Here is a 14,658-nt window from a genome sequence, read left to right as displayed (position 1 = left end):
TTCCACCTCACTGCAGAATCAAGGCCTATATTTTAAAATAATGTTTCCAGTTTTCCTAGAGTGAAAGCTCCAATACCCTGGGAGAAGAAAACGTGCTTCCTGACATCCAGCAACATTTTTCCAAAAGTATCAGAAGAGGGTCTACACCAGCAACAATTTAACTGCATATCAAATAAACAAGAAGGCAGTTTTTACTCTGTAGACCAGGGATTGGCAATCTTTTGCTCGCGGCCCGCCAGGGTAAGCCCCCTGGTGGGCCAGGCCAGTTTGTTTACCTGTTGTGTCTGCAGGTTTGGCCGACTGCGGCTTCCACTGGCCGCGGTTCGCTGCTCCAAGCCAATGGGAGCTGCGGGAAGCGGCGCGGGCTGAGGGATGTGCTGGCCACGGCTTCTTGCAGCCCCCATTGGCCTGGAGTAGCGAACCATGGCCAGTGGGAGCCACGATTGGCCAAACCTGCGGACGTGGCAGGTAAACAAACCAGCCCAGCCCACCAGGGGGCTTACCCTGGCATGCCGCGTGCTGAAGTGCCGATCCCTGCTATGCCGAGTGCCGATCCCTGCTGTGCTGATCCCTGGCATGCTGTGTGCCGATCCCTGCTATACACTATGGGTGTAACCCTGCCAATGCTCCATCCCTTTAACACCCGTTACAATCAGCACATTGCAGGATCAAGCCTTCTAAGATTTCCCCAGGCTTTGGCCATTGGAGCAGTAACATACCGAATAATATTTCTTTTTAGTTTTGTCAACACATTTTCCTTGGAGGCAGATCCTTCCTTTCCCACATGGTGTCCCCTCCACAGCAGGTAGCTTCTTAGTCAGACACACCATCTGACCTTGGCGAACAACTGCACACCACAGGCGAGAGCATACATCCATGCCAGGACACACTGTGTACTCAGGTCCAAATGCGAGTTTGCACTGACGAATGGCATCGTACGTTTGTCCTGGAAGCTCCTCAGGGCCCAAGATCTGCTTTCGTGGTTGGTCGAGTAAACAGTTCCCTGAAAGAACAATCCAATTTATTACTCACTTCCTTGTTATCTGTACTATACAACCTCTAGCTTTCAAGCCAGACAGGGTGATAAAGATTATGGACCTGGTCCAAACCTCAATGAAGTCAACAGAAATACTCCCATTGACTTCAGTGGGCTTTGGATCAGGCATTGTTACTGCAACTGGGTTCTCCATCTGCTGCACTCCAAGGGACCAAGTATCGGGGGGTAGCCATGTTAGTCAGTCTCCACAAAAACAACAAGGAGTCCGGTGGCACCTTAAAGACTAACAGATTTATTTGGGCATAAGCTTTCGTGGGTAAAAAAACCTCACTTCTTCAGGGAACAGGTATCAAACTCTTGTTTGTCTAGCTGTTTATTTTGTCTTGTGGTGAGCCCTTCCTCCCTGCCCCCCAAAACTATAAATAGTAGAACATTGAACTGCATTGAGGCAATTTGGGACTTGCATTGTGTTTCACTGTATCTGAGTTCACTCAAAGTGGGTTCCACTCTATTTATTAACCTGTGATTTGAGGCACGATCAAGAGACACATAAAATAAGCAAAGCTGTCATTTGAATTTTGAGCCAGAACATTTGAAAAGGCAAAGCTTTTAAAGGAAAGCCAGAAAATGCATGAAAAAATAGATTTGTAGCCGGGGGGCCCTTTAAGAAAAAAAACATCAGTTCAAAGGAAAATATAAGCAGCATATCAAAGGTTACGTTGGTGGTAAATTTGCATTGGGCTCCTCATGTAAAGAATCACAGTTAGCCACTTCTGGACCCAGTTTGAACAGTTCTATTAATCTTTAAATAAAAAAGAAAATAAATTAAAATACAAGATAGAACGCTGTTATTTGCAAATGTCAAAAATCTGCCTGGCTCCCTGTCTTTTTAAAAATGCAAAGCACATTCACGTTCTTCAAGAGTCCTGTTCTAACAATTTTTTTCACACCACTGACAAACTCACATGCTGACGTGGGAAACTCGGTCTTCACTCTAAACTCTGTCATATCATGTGGTATGGGCATACTTCACTTATCCTCAGCCAGAATAACTTACCACAACCCATCTTGCTTTGCAACCAACACTAGCACCACCCCTGCTCACTCATGGGTAAAAAAATGTGTAATATAAATACTTCACAATTACCATAGCTTACAAAATATGAGAATTCAAGGTCTGGCATCATGTTTCAAGACCTAGTTTAGAGGCTTTAAAAAAAATGAACAGGTTTAATTTCCCTCAAGAAAACACATTTACTGCAATTGTTTGCTTTCCCTAAAGACCACTAAGGGCTCTCCACAGCTAAATTCAGCCAAAAAGCCTTTCAGCATCATCACTTATTTATTACTGAGAAGACCCATCCCATTAAGTTTGTTGCTCCATTTGTCCCCTGGTGGCCTTGACTTACCCAACATGTTGATCTTATCTTTAGTCCGGACTACACTGCCTTTTTAAAAATGAAAACAAGGTGTGCGTCTTCTAACGGATAGGCTGGTATCCCGAGATAAAAGTCATTAAAAGGACCCCATTGTGAAATGTGTCTTGTAACATAAAATATTAAAGGCACAGTGGAGGGTGAGGACACACAGATGTTTTTTTACAAGACAAAGGGCTTGGGTTTCTAAAAGGAAAATAAAAACTAGCAGCAGTTTCTGTCAAAAACTGTGTTCAGTAAAAATAAAAAACCCAGCAAATATCTGCTGTCACACCATTCCTGCTGATGGAGGAAGTTAGCACCACTTTGGGATGCTGACAAGAGAGAGCACCAGCTTGTTAGACTTAGCTGTATTCATTACTATCACATATACATAGTGCTTTTCAAACTCTAACTGCACCAACAATTCCACATTTTGAAACATAGGACAAAAATAACACAAAACTGCCACTGTATTAATACTCAAACATTCCTCAGCCCCCAGTGGCTTGTCTACACTTGAACTAACCATTGGGTTTTAACATGTGTTAACTGACATGACTGAAAATTCTAATGTAGACAGGACACAGTCATTTTAGTTCACCCTTGGATTAACCATGACCAGCTAAAATGACTGTGTCCTTCTATACACTAGAATGTTCTGTTCTCTTAGTTAACACATGTTAAAACCCAATTGTTCATTCAAGAATAGACATTCTACATATGGGCCCTCATGCCCAGAAAATCAACAAACTCGGGTTTTTCCTAACTGGGTGGGGAGTGAATTCCAGAGATGAGTTCTCTTTACTGAAAGTGCCCTGTCTCCAGCCCCTGGACAAATATGTCTAGGGACTATAAACATGGGCAGGGTGAGCTTCAGCCAGTTTCCAAGCCTCTATCTCAGCCAAGATCTGTGAACACAACCGCACTGTGACTGACCGCACAGTCCAGATCTGATTAACAAAGATCTAGAATTATGGTACACGTTATTGACATTTGATGGCAATGCAGTCCAAGCCATCTCACTATCTCTTACATGTCTTACACACATGTTGCACAAGACAGAATTGCACAATAAAACTCTGCATGAGGCAGATGAGCAGAGCTTGTAAACTTCTTGGGACAGAGACTCTCTTTGTCTAGGCTACGTATGGTACTGAACACATTGCCTGCATGCAATAAATAATGACCAAAAATACAGATAATCAGTACAATATGGTAGAGAGAAGGTAAAAGCAAATAGAAGGAATTTTCTCCTGTCTTCTGAAGAGTAACTAGACCTTTTCTTCCACAATATCATATTGGTGCCTTAAATCAAATCAGTAACATAAAGTCATCAATTAAATCATCGCTGCAAAAGGAGAAGGAGGAGGATCCGGTGGTTAGGGTGCTAGCTAGGTGTCAGAAGACCTCAGTTCAACTCACTGCTCCGCCACAAATTTCTTCTGTAACCTTTGGCAAGTCGCTTAGTTTCTCTGATTCTTTGTCAGTAACATGGGAATAATGATACTTGCCTACTTCACAGGTGGTGTTGTAAGGATAAACATATTAAAGATTGTGAGATGCTCAAATACTGTGGTAATAAGGCCATAAAAGCACCTTAGATCGATAGGGGGAAAAAACTATATGGGAAGGTTAACTAAAGTCTTAGTAAGGAAGTCACCCTTCTTTTACGAAGGCAGCCTACCAATAAGTCCAGCAATTTGGATTTCATTTCAGTTTCTGTAAGTTTAGCTGTAACATGCAGCAGATGGAGTGCTTTATTTATTTATTTTCTCACGTCAATGCTGACATGTTCTAGTTGTCACAGTTCATGATTCACAAGCTACCGTTTGTCCAAAGCAAAATATAGTGCTAGTTTACTATGTTCCAAAGAAAGAAAGAAAGTTTCTTCTTCTTCTTGTACAATCTCTCCCATGTTAGATTGCACATGACAATGTAAAAGCCAGCGACAAACAACCTCAAAGTATATGGAGATATTCTCTCTCTTTCTCTCAGAGATGCTACAGTGTGTTCTGTAAGGTATCTGCTCCTCTATAGTGTGGCAGCTGCAGCTCCGCACTCATTATGTCTGAATGAATGGGTAGGTACCTCTCGCTGCCTGATAGCATTTTGGAGTCACGGTCTTTTCATCTGTCTACATGGGGGACTGCAGAAAGATAACTTCTTCAAAAGAAAAATTCAGAGAGAGCCATCCTAAACTTCAGCCACCAGGAGTTGGCCAAGAGGGGAAAGGGTGCAGTGGGGAAGGGGTGGCACAAAATTATTTTGGGGAACCCTGAAAATCTGATGTGCTGACTGTCGCTTCCCGCAGCTCCCATTGACTGGGAATGGCAAATCGCGGCCACTGGGAGCTGTGGGCGGCCAGGCCTGCGGACAGTCAACGTAAACAAACTGTCTCGCGGCCCACCAGCGGATGACCCTGATGGGCTGCATGTGGCCCGTGGGCCGCAGGTTACCCACCACTGATCTAGGCCCTGTTTACTCTTAATACACCCCGACCTTCAAACTGGCTTCATGATCCAATAGAGTTCAGTGGCTGAAGTGACATCATTTGTATAGCGCATGCTGGGGCATTAATCTAAGTGGGAGCTTTTGATCTGTGATTTCAGTGAGCCTGAAAAAGAATAAACTAAAAGATTCCCATTCCTTGTACACCGAATGCCCCTGCAACATTGTCATTCAGGGAAATTTAACAATTTAGACTGTTGGATAGGGTTTTTTTGGGGAGAGGGGTTTGATTTCATAGGTTACGTTTATCTTTTGTCAATACAAATCCTTGATTTAAAAATAGACAGAAGATCCCACAAGGGGATACAATAGAATGAAACAAAACTCTATTACCAAAAATGTCTTTGTTTAGAAAACATGTCTGAAAGTTCAGACACTCAAACAATCAGACTGCCTGAGCTTCCACAGGGATCCATTATGATTTTGAAATAAATGGAGTCATGCCAGGCATGAAAGCAGCTTGTAGGTCAGATTGTGGAGCACTTCACCATGTTAGAGACTTCAGTGGAACTATTGGTGTTAGTGACTAAGTGCTCAGCAGGGTGAGTAAGGGCAACACAACCTGACCCAATCATGTTAAATGAAAGCAAGATTCTGAGAGCCTTCCTCACTTGGTGTAGTACGTTACTGTGGGAGAAGTGTCACCAAAATCTTGGGGATGTCTTGTGTGCTAAGGTACTACTTATTGTGAGTAAGGGGATTGGAACATGGTCCTGAATGATTTGGGGCCCAACCTGCTCCCATTGAAGTAAATGGCCTGAGTCCTTTGGGCTTGCTTGTCACAACTCCAGTTACTCTCCAGCTCAGATCGTGACTCCAGCCATGGCGTAGGGAGCAGGGGCTATTCCCTATACCAGTGGTCCCCAATGTGGTGCCCGTGGCCACCATGGCGCCCGCCGGGGCATTTATATGCGCCCGCCTAGTGCCTAGCAGAGGAGAGAAGCCACGGCCCCGCAACTGATGGGGACATAGAACTCAGGCTGCGAGCGCGGTGTTCTCTGTTCCCAGCAGGCGCGGGGCCCGCCTACTGCCCAGCAGGGGAGACAAGCCACGGCTCCGCGCCTGACGGGGACAGAGAACTCCGGGGCTGCGGGTGCTGGGTTCTCAGTCCCTGGCAGGCACAGGGCCGCAGCTTAAGTCGGAGAGAAGCCACAGCCCTGCGCCTGCCGGGGACAGAGAACTCCGGGGTTGCAGGCTACGGGCGCCGGTGTTCTCTGTCCTCGCGACTTCTCTCTGGATTCATATATTATGTTATATTAAATATGATGTTTTTCATATTATTTAATGTACAAATACAAAATAAGCCTTGAAAAATTGTTGGCGCCCGCCACACTCTTCTGAAAACATGAATGTGCTACTGGCCACAAAAAGGTTGGGGACCACTGCCCTATACACTTCCCAATGCAAGAAAATTGGCAGTGAGGAGAATGGGAGGAGTCCTGTCTTTGAACTCACACTCGTTGCCCCTCATAGAGTAGCTGGCTGGGTTCACAGTATGGGGAGAAAAGGAATGAAGTAACTTACTCCCTCCCCAGAGAAAGGTGGGGGGAAAGGGGATAAACTGTGGTTCTGAATCAGAGTTCATTCTTTGGTCTGCTCCAGGCCTGACACAGCTATGTGATACAGATCTGTTCTTGCACATGTGGAAACTAACCTGTTAATTAAATTAATGCCAAAGTGATATGTACCATAAAACAGGACAACCCTAGATTAATGGAGCTCATAAAATTAGGAGAGAAAAACTGAAGTAATTTTCCAGATACAATAATAGGATAAAGCATTTTGGACAGCCCTGAAATTACCAATAAAATATTTACTTTACTTGCTTTAAAAAAAGAATCCCGTACATTCTGCAGGCATGCGGTACCTTTCATCCATAAGTACTGAAGTTACCATAACAACTTGATCCATTCACTCAATTACGTAATTTTTATCTCAGTATTTTGGAATATTCTTGGCTTGTTTAAGAATTGCAGTTGCTTTGCAAGCACAATGAACAATTTAAAATGCATTTAGGATTATTGATTATGCTTTTAAAAAAAAGCTTTTTATTAAGTCAAAGTTAAATAAAATGTTAACATACTATGTTGTATAGTATTTATTCAGGATCAGGTTAATAATCAAAGACCCTGATTAAAGACTCTGGCTTGCTAGCTGAGGAGCCCTTCTCCTCTGAGTATCAGAGGGGTAGCCGTGTTAGTCTGGATCTGTAAAAAGCAACAAAGAGTCCTGTGGCACCTTATAGACTAACAGACGTATTGGAGCATGAGCTTTCACGGGTGAATACCCACTTAGTCAGACTCAGTCCTCTGAGTATACTAGAAATTTCTAAATAGCTACCTCGTTTTGGCAAGAGATAAAATATTAGTTTTGTTCTCTAAAGCACTGTATAGGAGACTGTAAGATACCTGGAGCAGAGGTTGTCTTTCTGTTATGTGTATCAATAGTGCCTAACACAAAGGAGTCCTAATTCCTGGCTGGCACCTCTAGACACTAACATGACATAAATAATAGTAAGTAGGAGGAATGAGGCTTCTAAGTGTAGCATCTTCACTTTTTAGCCAAATACCTGATAACTTTTAATGCCCATTTTAATTACTTGATAAGCCAAAGTATTCATGCATCTTTTGGATAAAATGCTCTCTGGACTCTCTTCTTCAGCATTTGGAAACAAAAAGTAATACCGTGGTTGTTAGCTAAACTTCACCAACGTTCCCAGTGAAAACATCACTGACTATAATCCACCTACATTCTATCCATGCTTAACTATGTTATGCAGGCTACTCAAGGGGCTAGATTCTGCCAGTCTTAGGGCTTGTCTATATGAACAGTTAAATTGCAGTGCAAGCTGGGTGTAAATCTATCTTGCACCAGCCTGCTGTGTACTAACTGTCCATACGGACACCACACACTAAACATTCCACAGTGTGCTTTGAGCTACACCATTTTGAAACAGGAGTCGATTTTCACCCCAGCTTGCCATGTGCTAACTGTTCATACAAACAAGTTCCTAGGCATGCTGTGTACTACCTACTGCTTGCAAGTAGCTGCTTGGTAGTGCTCAATAGGAGTAAGGATGGCATAATCTGGTTCACAATTTTCCTGATAACATAAGAATGAGCTTTCTGTAAACACTGCTTTGATATATAACAGGAGTGTGCAAAGCTGAAAACTATATCTGACACCAGGTATAATAATACGTACCATGACCATCATCCAAAAATTCAGTTATGGTTGCTGAAGTGCATTTTGACCAGGGTTTGGAAGCATCAATGCTAGTCAGGATGGAGGACATTAAGCGCTTATCTTCCATGGAGCCAAAGTTCTCCTCACAGAATTTGGAGTCATCATGGGAAAGCCCAAGCAGGTGCCCTGTAGGAATGCAAGTAGGAAATGTAATTATATTATTTTGCAGTGGATAGGGTTTTAGCAAGTGAAGTGTATATTCAGAGTTGGATGCATCAATCTGAAATGACAACATGAAGATGACCACTTTTAAGCTTCCCATTGGTCAGATTCTCAGCTTGAAGTCAACAGAGTTCTGCTGATTTACACCAGTTGAGACATAAATGGAGCAATGCTGATTTATATCAACTGAAGATCTGGTCCTTAGCATTTGCAGGATTGGAGACAAAAGGTGTAACAAGGAGGACAAACAGTGATCTCTACAAATACATTGATATTCTGTTACTGACTTGTCAGGAGGGTGCTCAAGATGAATATCTCTGAGTGTGCTCAAATACCAGATTTACTCAGCTGCTAAATTTAGCAACAACATCTACTTCTCTCAGTTTCTGGAAGTAATGTGCTTGCTCTACTCATTCAAATACATTTTCTATTTCAAGAAAACATATAATGTATTCCTACATACTGTGGCATAAATGTTCAGCAGAATTTAGCTATACAACTCTCCTTAAATTTAATTAGTCTCATATAGTTAAAACCTGTACATTGCAATGAAAATTGATCCCCATTACTGTCTGCTATAGTAATGTGATATTATTATGTGGTAATACAATGTAAATAACAATTCTATACAACAGTATGCTTGCACTCATTCATACATTACTGTAATAATATATTAAATCAAATATTTGCCGGTATATGTAATGAATGTCTAATTATAGACTTGTGATATCTATGACATGTAGGCATTTTTTTCTCTGTACATATGAATATTTTCCTTTGGGAATATTTAATATGTATGTGCCATATTCTGTTACCCTCACTCTGCAGGAAGGCACTACTCATGTTTTAGGGTGGTCAATTCTGGCCCTATGTTACTATTTAAACACCCCATGCAAACACCAGTTTAAAAGAGTTGAATTTTTTGTTGTTGTTGTTTAAGGCAACTATTGATGCTGAATAAAACTTACTGGCAATATTATTATCTTGAAGAGATGGGTCTCTTAGAAAGAGCATTGAATAATCAATGTGCCATTGGTAACCTATATTACAAATTCTATGATGTTATAGACTCATAGCTTAGCAGATCAACAACTAATTTAACAATGAAGGCTCTGCGATGTTCTGCTTCTGACTTTGCCAAAAGCCCTGCAAGCCTTTACTCAAACAATGAGCTTCTTCAAGAAACCTGAAGACCGCGCTTCTTTTTGCTGTCTCACCATATGATGTTATCAGTTCACAGTACTTGTATCACATTAATGAAATGAACGGCAGGCACCAGGGGTATTCAATGTCTGAAAAGAACTCTACGTGCAATCCAACTGACATATTAATAAAGTCTGACTCACATAAGTCTCTTAGCCACTGTAACTAGAACTGCTTTGTGCTGACTTGTTAAATCACTGCCTTGTAACAAATTTACACCATTAATTCCCACAACTTGGCTGACATGTTGTAGGAGTGTTGGTCAGTTTCTAATGAGAACTACTGGCTATTACTGTGGCTAAAGCTAAATGAACTTGTTGATGCATTGATTATATATATTTCCAATCAAAATAATAGGAGTATTAACGTAAAAATAATTAAAAATAGCCCAACAGCCATGAGAATACTATGCTGATGAGATCTAACAGCATAATGGATGGCAGCTTTAACGGCTCAAAAACAATTGACAGCGTGATGTCTAAATATCAAAGGTCATTAGAGGACACTATCGTTGCATTAATTATTTTCAGGATAATGTGTTTGTGAAATAAGGCATTCAAATCCCATTAACAACAAGAGGAGCTGCATTTCTAAGTCTTTGGGCATTGAGCTAAATATTTGCCATTAAGTTCCTATAAATACTCTATGATTCCATAGAAAGTAGGGATACATAACATTACATGGCACACGCTATACACTAAGTATTTGGATATGGATAGTGATTGAGTGTGAATCAGCAAGTACAAAACTTAACAATAAAAGGGGAAGACCCACTGAAGTTAATATTAAGCATCAGTGAGGTTAAATAAAAAATGTATTTATACATTTTTATATATTCCCCAGTATGTTCCAGGGTAACATAGCTGGATAACCACAAAGCTGGCCCTATAAATATATGCCATCTGCTCATGTAGTCCAATTACTACCTAACAAAATTAATGGTGACCTAAGTCACCCAATGGACTACTAAACTTTTCACAGTTGCAAGTGCTGTAGTGAATCAATGTTCACGCTGTCCACTAGAACTATTCAAGATGTATACCTCTGTAATTGAGAGCAGAATCTGATGCTAATCCAGATTTACATCAAGGTAACTGAATTTGGCCTACGGTTTTAGGAGCAATGTAGCCTCCTGTTATTTTTTCATTAAAAATATTGCAATAACTCAGTACTATAATTCATGAATGACGTTGCTGCTTGGGAAACTATTAATCACCTTTAGTTTAGATCTTACTGGGTTTCCTATCTCAAAGTAAAAGGCTCAGATGATTTTGGAGCTTGTTCATACTGCTACAATTTTGTCAACAAAAGCAAATTTAGAGAATGAAGAATCAATGTTTTGGCACGTTAAAAAAAGTGAGAAATCAATTCTGTCAAAAAAACAATTTTAGTAGCTTCCTGATTTCTGAGATAGTAAATTCAAAATTACAATTTAAATAGGCAAGACAAAAAAAGAGTGGGAAAAAGGTAGAATTATTATCACCATTGTACAGGTGGGGAACAGGCATTATTGTTCCCTCTTGTCACACATACCTTCCTTTCTATCCATCTATCCACATATCCAACACTAGCACCCACATCCACACCCACCCCTACACTGAACGAATAGTAGGGTAGCAAAGTCAAGCACCCAAAAGTTAGGGAATGCCTGAATTAAAGTTGCACATGCAACTTATAAGCAGGCAAAACCACACTGAAAACTACAGGTAAGAACAGAAATCTTGGGAAAATATTCTTCTAACAAGTGTTTTTATAAATGGTGCCAACAGCAGCATGACACTATTTTGTACTACTATGAACTTCAAGTCAGGAAAGAATAATAACAACACTAAAAAGGCTCCCAACGGCTGTCTGACAATGACTGACTCCGACTGAGTTAGAAGATCATCTTACGTTTTTTACTTAATGAAGCATCTTACTGGTGTTGACAGTTCCCACTGAGTGAAAATGACACAATCTCATTTTCCCAGGACGGTTTTTAGTTATGCTGCAGGAATGAACAAAAGGGTAAAAGAAACAGAGAGTGGATGATGCACAGTTCCCCCTGGTGCATGCTAGTCTTCTTACACATTAAACTGTTCTCTTCCAAAACAGCAAAAGAGAATGTAAATGGACTCACAGCCTCATTAATGCATCTGTTTTGAAATTAGGGAAGGATTGCTTATTTTCCAAACTATTAAAAGCAACATTAAAACAGTATAAGGACTTTCTCCTCAGAAATGCTGAATCCCCTTTGTCAATGTGCTCAGTGCCCTCAAAACCTATTGATGCCAATGGGAAAGGATAGAACTCAGCACCATGGAGGAATTCTTAACACCTCATAGGGTTGGGGCCTACAGTCTTGGCTGGACACACAGAATCTTGCAGAAAAGTGAGAATACTCCTAAGGGACTGTCACAAACCCACCAAAGCCTAAATCCTCTCTGAAAACCAGTGCACAATAGGCCTGATTCTCAGTTAGACCACAATTCCTTTACTGTGCTCTGGCAGAACAAAGGGGTGCAGAGGTTCTCTCTGGCCAGCGTAGATTTTGCAGAAAGGGCTTTATGCTAGCCTTGCTCACAGCACCTGGAATAAAGGATGGTTTGGGGGCACATACAGGGTGTGTTGGGAGCTGTGACCAGAACATTTTGGCTGTTCTCTTCTTCCCAGGGACTGTGAAAGCAGAACTGAAGATTGAGGGCACCGAGTCTGCTCTAACTTATGCTGAGAGTCAAGTAGATCTCAGTGGGCCTCTGTACATGGTGAGTGAAAAGGTAGCTTCGAACCACCTTTACTCTCCATCCCTGACCCCAGGGCCGGCCCACAACATTTTGGCACCTGAGGCGGGGAGCTCAAATGATGCCCCCATGCCCCTTCGCTTGGGCCAAAACTTTGAAAGTTCTCAATTCTGCCTTCTTCCTGTTTTACTCCTCTCCTGGTACTGCTCTGCTACCTACACCAATAAAGGAGAACTAACAACTTAAAATGCCTTGTTCAAAAATTTTAAGTAACTTTCAAACATCTGAACAGCAAATGTAACTTTTCTTGTCTGCATAGTAAACACTGGCATTTTTATCTGTTTGAATAATCAAAGTGGTGCTTTCCGTGACTTCTTGATTGCAAAAATTTGAACTGCTTCCCGAAGGTCCACAGTCTGGCCCAGCTCATGCTCCACTGAGATGGCTGCAAGGCCGACCAGCCTCTCCTGTGTCATTGTGGAGCGTAGATGTGTTTTTATTAACTTCAGCTTGGAGAAGCTGCGTTCTCCACTGGCAAGTGTTACAGGAAGTGTTAGAAGTATGCGCAGAGCAACAAAAGCATTTGGAAAGAGGGTGGTCATCTTATTTGTGCACATATATTCCGGAACAGCCTTTGGAGTTGATCCTGCTGAAATGCATCTTGAAAGGGCTTTCAGTTCATCACCTAAATCACTCGCATCAATATCGCACATGCCATCATGTGTCAACACTGTCATACCAGCTCCTGTAGTATCATCAATGTCAATAAATTCTAGAAAATGCTCTCTGACAGTCACCATTGCAGGGACATTTTCACTAGGTTCTGTTGTTATTGTTACAAAATGCACCATTAAAGTCATTTGTTCCGTATGACTGATGTCAGGTGTGCAGTCTAGAGTAACAGAGTAATATCTTGCTGACTTCAGATCTGCCACAATCTTCTCTTTGACTTTTGTTACCACTAACTGTATGATCTCATTTTGAATTGTTTTTCCAAGATAGTGGTGTGTGTACATTTCTTGGGTGGTGACTCTTCTTAGATGCTCCTGGAGTACAGCATCAAACTCAGCCATCAGCTCCACAATTTTAAGGAAGTTTCCATTGTTTGGCACATACAGCTGATCTGAAGTGCCCTGCAGTGCTAGGTTTTGGGTAGCAAGCATTCTCACAATGGCAATGAGCCTTTTCAGCACATTTTGCCAGTAAAGAGATTCTGATGCACTCTTCTCTTGATGCTGATCATCTATGGTGGCCTTTAACCTTAGTCTCATCTCAAGCTCTTTCCACCTATGGAATGCTCTCCGGTGATTTGCTGCCTTCTTATGGCATGCCAGATTTCTAGCCAGATTTTTCCAATCCTTTGTTCTCGTAGAACCCAATGTGGCTGGAACATTAGACTGGAAGAGTTTGCAACCAAAACAATATGCAGCATTCTGGGTTTTTGAGTACATAAGCCATGGCCCTCCACTTTGTCACCCCCTCCCCGCCCGAGTCTGGCACCTGAGGCGGTCGTCTCAGTTCGCCTCATGATAAGGCCAGCCTTGCCTGTCCCAAGAACAGAGTAAATGAGAATCGGGCCCAACATATAGCATGTAAATTGCAATGTAAAATGCAATCAAACATCCAAAATCGTGTTTGGGAGTAAAGTCTGTTGTGGGTATACATTCAAGTTTAGTCCCTGGATTAAACAGCGTACTAAAGTATAGTCCCTAAACTAAGTTTGATCATTGGACATATGCGATGACACAGCATGCTAAAAAATATTATAAACATTATAATTTGTTTACTTAGGAAGCTCAGCTCAGATGAAGCATCTGTTTTCAGTGAGGTCATACTTTTCAACTAATATTCCAGCTGCGATGATTGAGATACAAGAAGGCCAAGAGACTTGCCCAAGGTTATACAATGAGTCAGTAGCTCACATGGGATTAGAGTCCAGTGATCCCCTGGCTCAGAGGTTTTTGCTCTAATCAACAGTCCAAATACATTTTGGATAATCACTTTTTTTCACTTCCGTGCAGTAACTTGTTTAGAATGAAAACAATTTTTTTACATTGTTTTTCTAACTATGAAAAACAATTGGTCTTCATTAAGAGCCACATCCTGCTATCACTCACAGGGAGAGATCACTTTGAAGTCAATGGGAGCTTTACATAAAAACTGATGACCCTAAGGAATAGTGATTTACAAAGTTCTGTTTTATAAGGTGTTTTGAATTGTAAAAGTACAACAAAATTCATACTGAGAATCTACCAATGTGCTTTCCTCTCTACTTCCATTTGAATCTTCATTTTCTCTAACTGGTATTCTTCAATTATGACCAAAAAATTACTTTTTAATTTAAATCTTCAGCCCAGAGGCAATTTTAAAATCTTATATTAATAAAGCTCTGGATCACTGACCT

At 41.3% G+C, this 14,658-nt stretch overlaps 1 protein-coding gene across 1 annotated transcript in view; it reads right to left on the bottom strand.

The window, feature by feature from the left end:
* ADAMTS5 (ADAM metallopeptidase with thrombospondin type 1 motif 5) overlaps positions 1–14,658 on the bottom strand; it is a 49,984-nt gene that overhangs the window by 14,560 nt on the left and 20,766 nt on the right. The window contains exons 3-4 of the mRNA XM_039521168.1: positions 8,128–8,295; positions 720–1,003 (exon numbers count right to left, since the gene is read on the bottom strand). Coding sequence (XP_039377102.1) covers positions 720–1,003; positions 8,128–8,295 — 452 coding nt within the window. The remainder of the gene's footprint in view (positions 1–719; positions 1,004–8,127; positions 8,296–14,658) is intronic.

The sequence above is a fragment of the Mauremys reevesii genome, linkage group 1 (genome assembly GCF_016161935.1).
Source record: "Mauremys reevesii isolate NIE-2019 linkage group 1, ASM1616193v1, whole genome shotgun sequence".
Taxonomy (NCBI): domain Eukaryota; kingdom Metazoa; phylum Chordata; order Testudines; family Geoemydidae; genus Mauremys; species Mauremys reevesii.
This window is presented reverse-complemented; position numbering and strand designations above follow the sequence as displayed.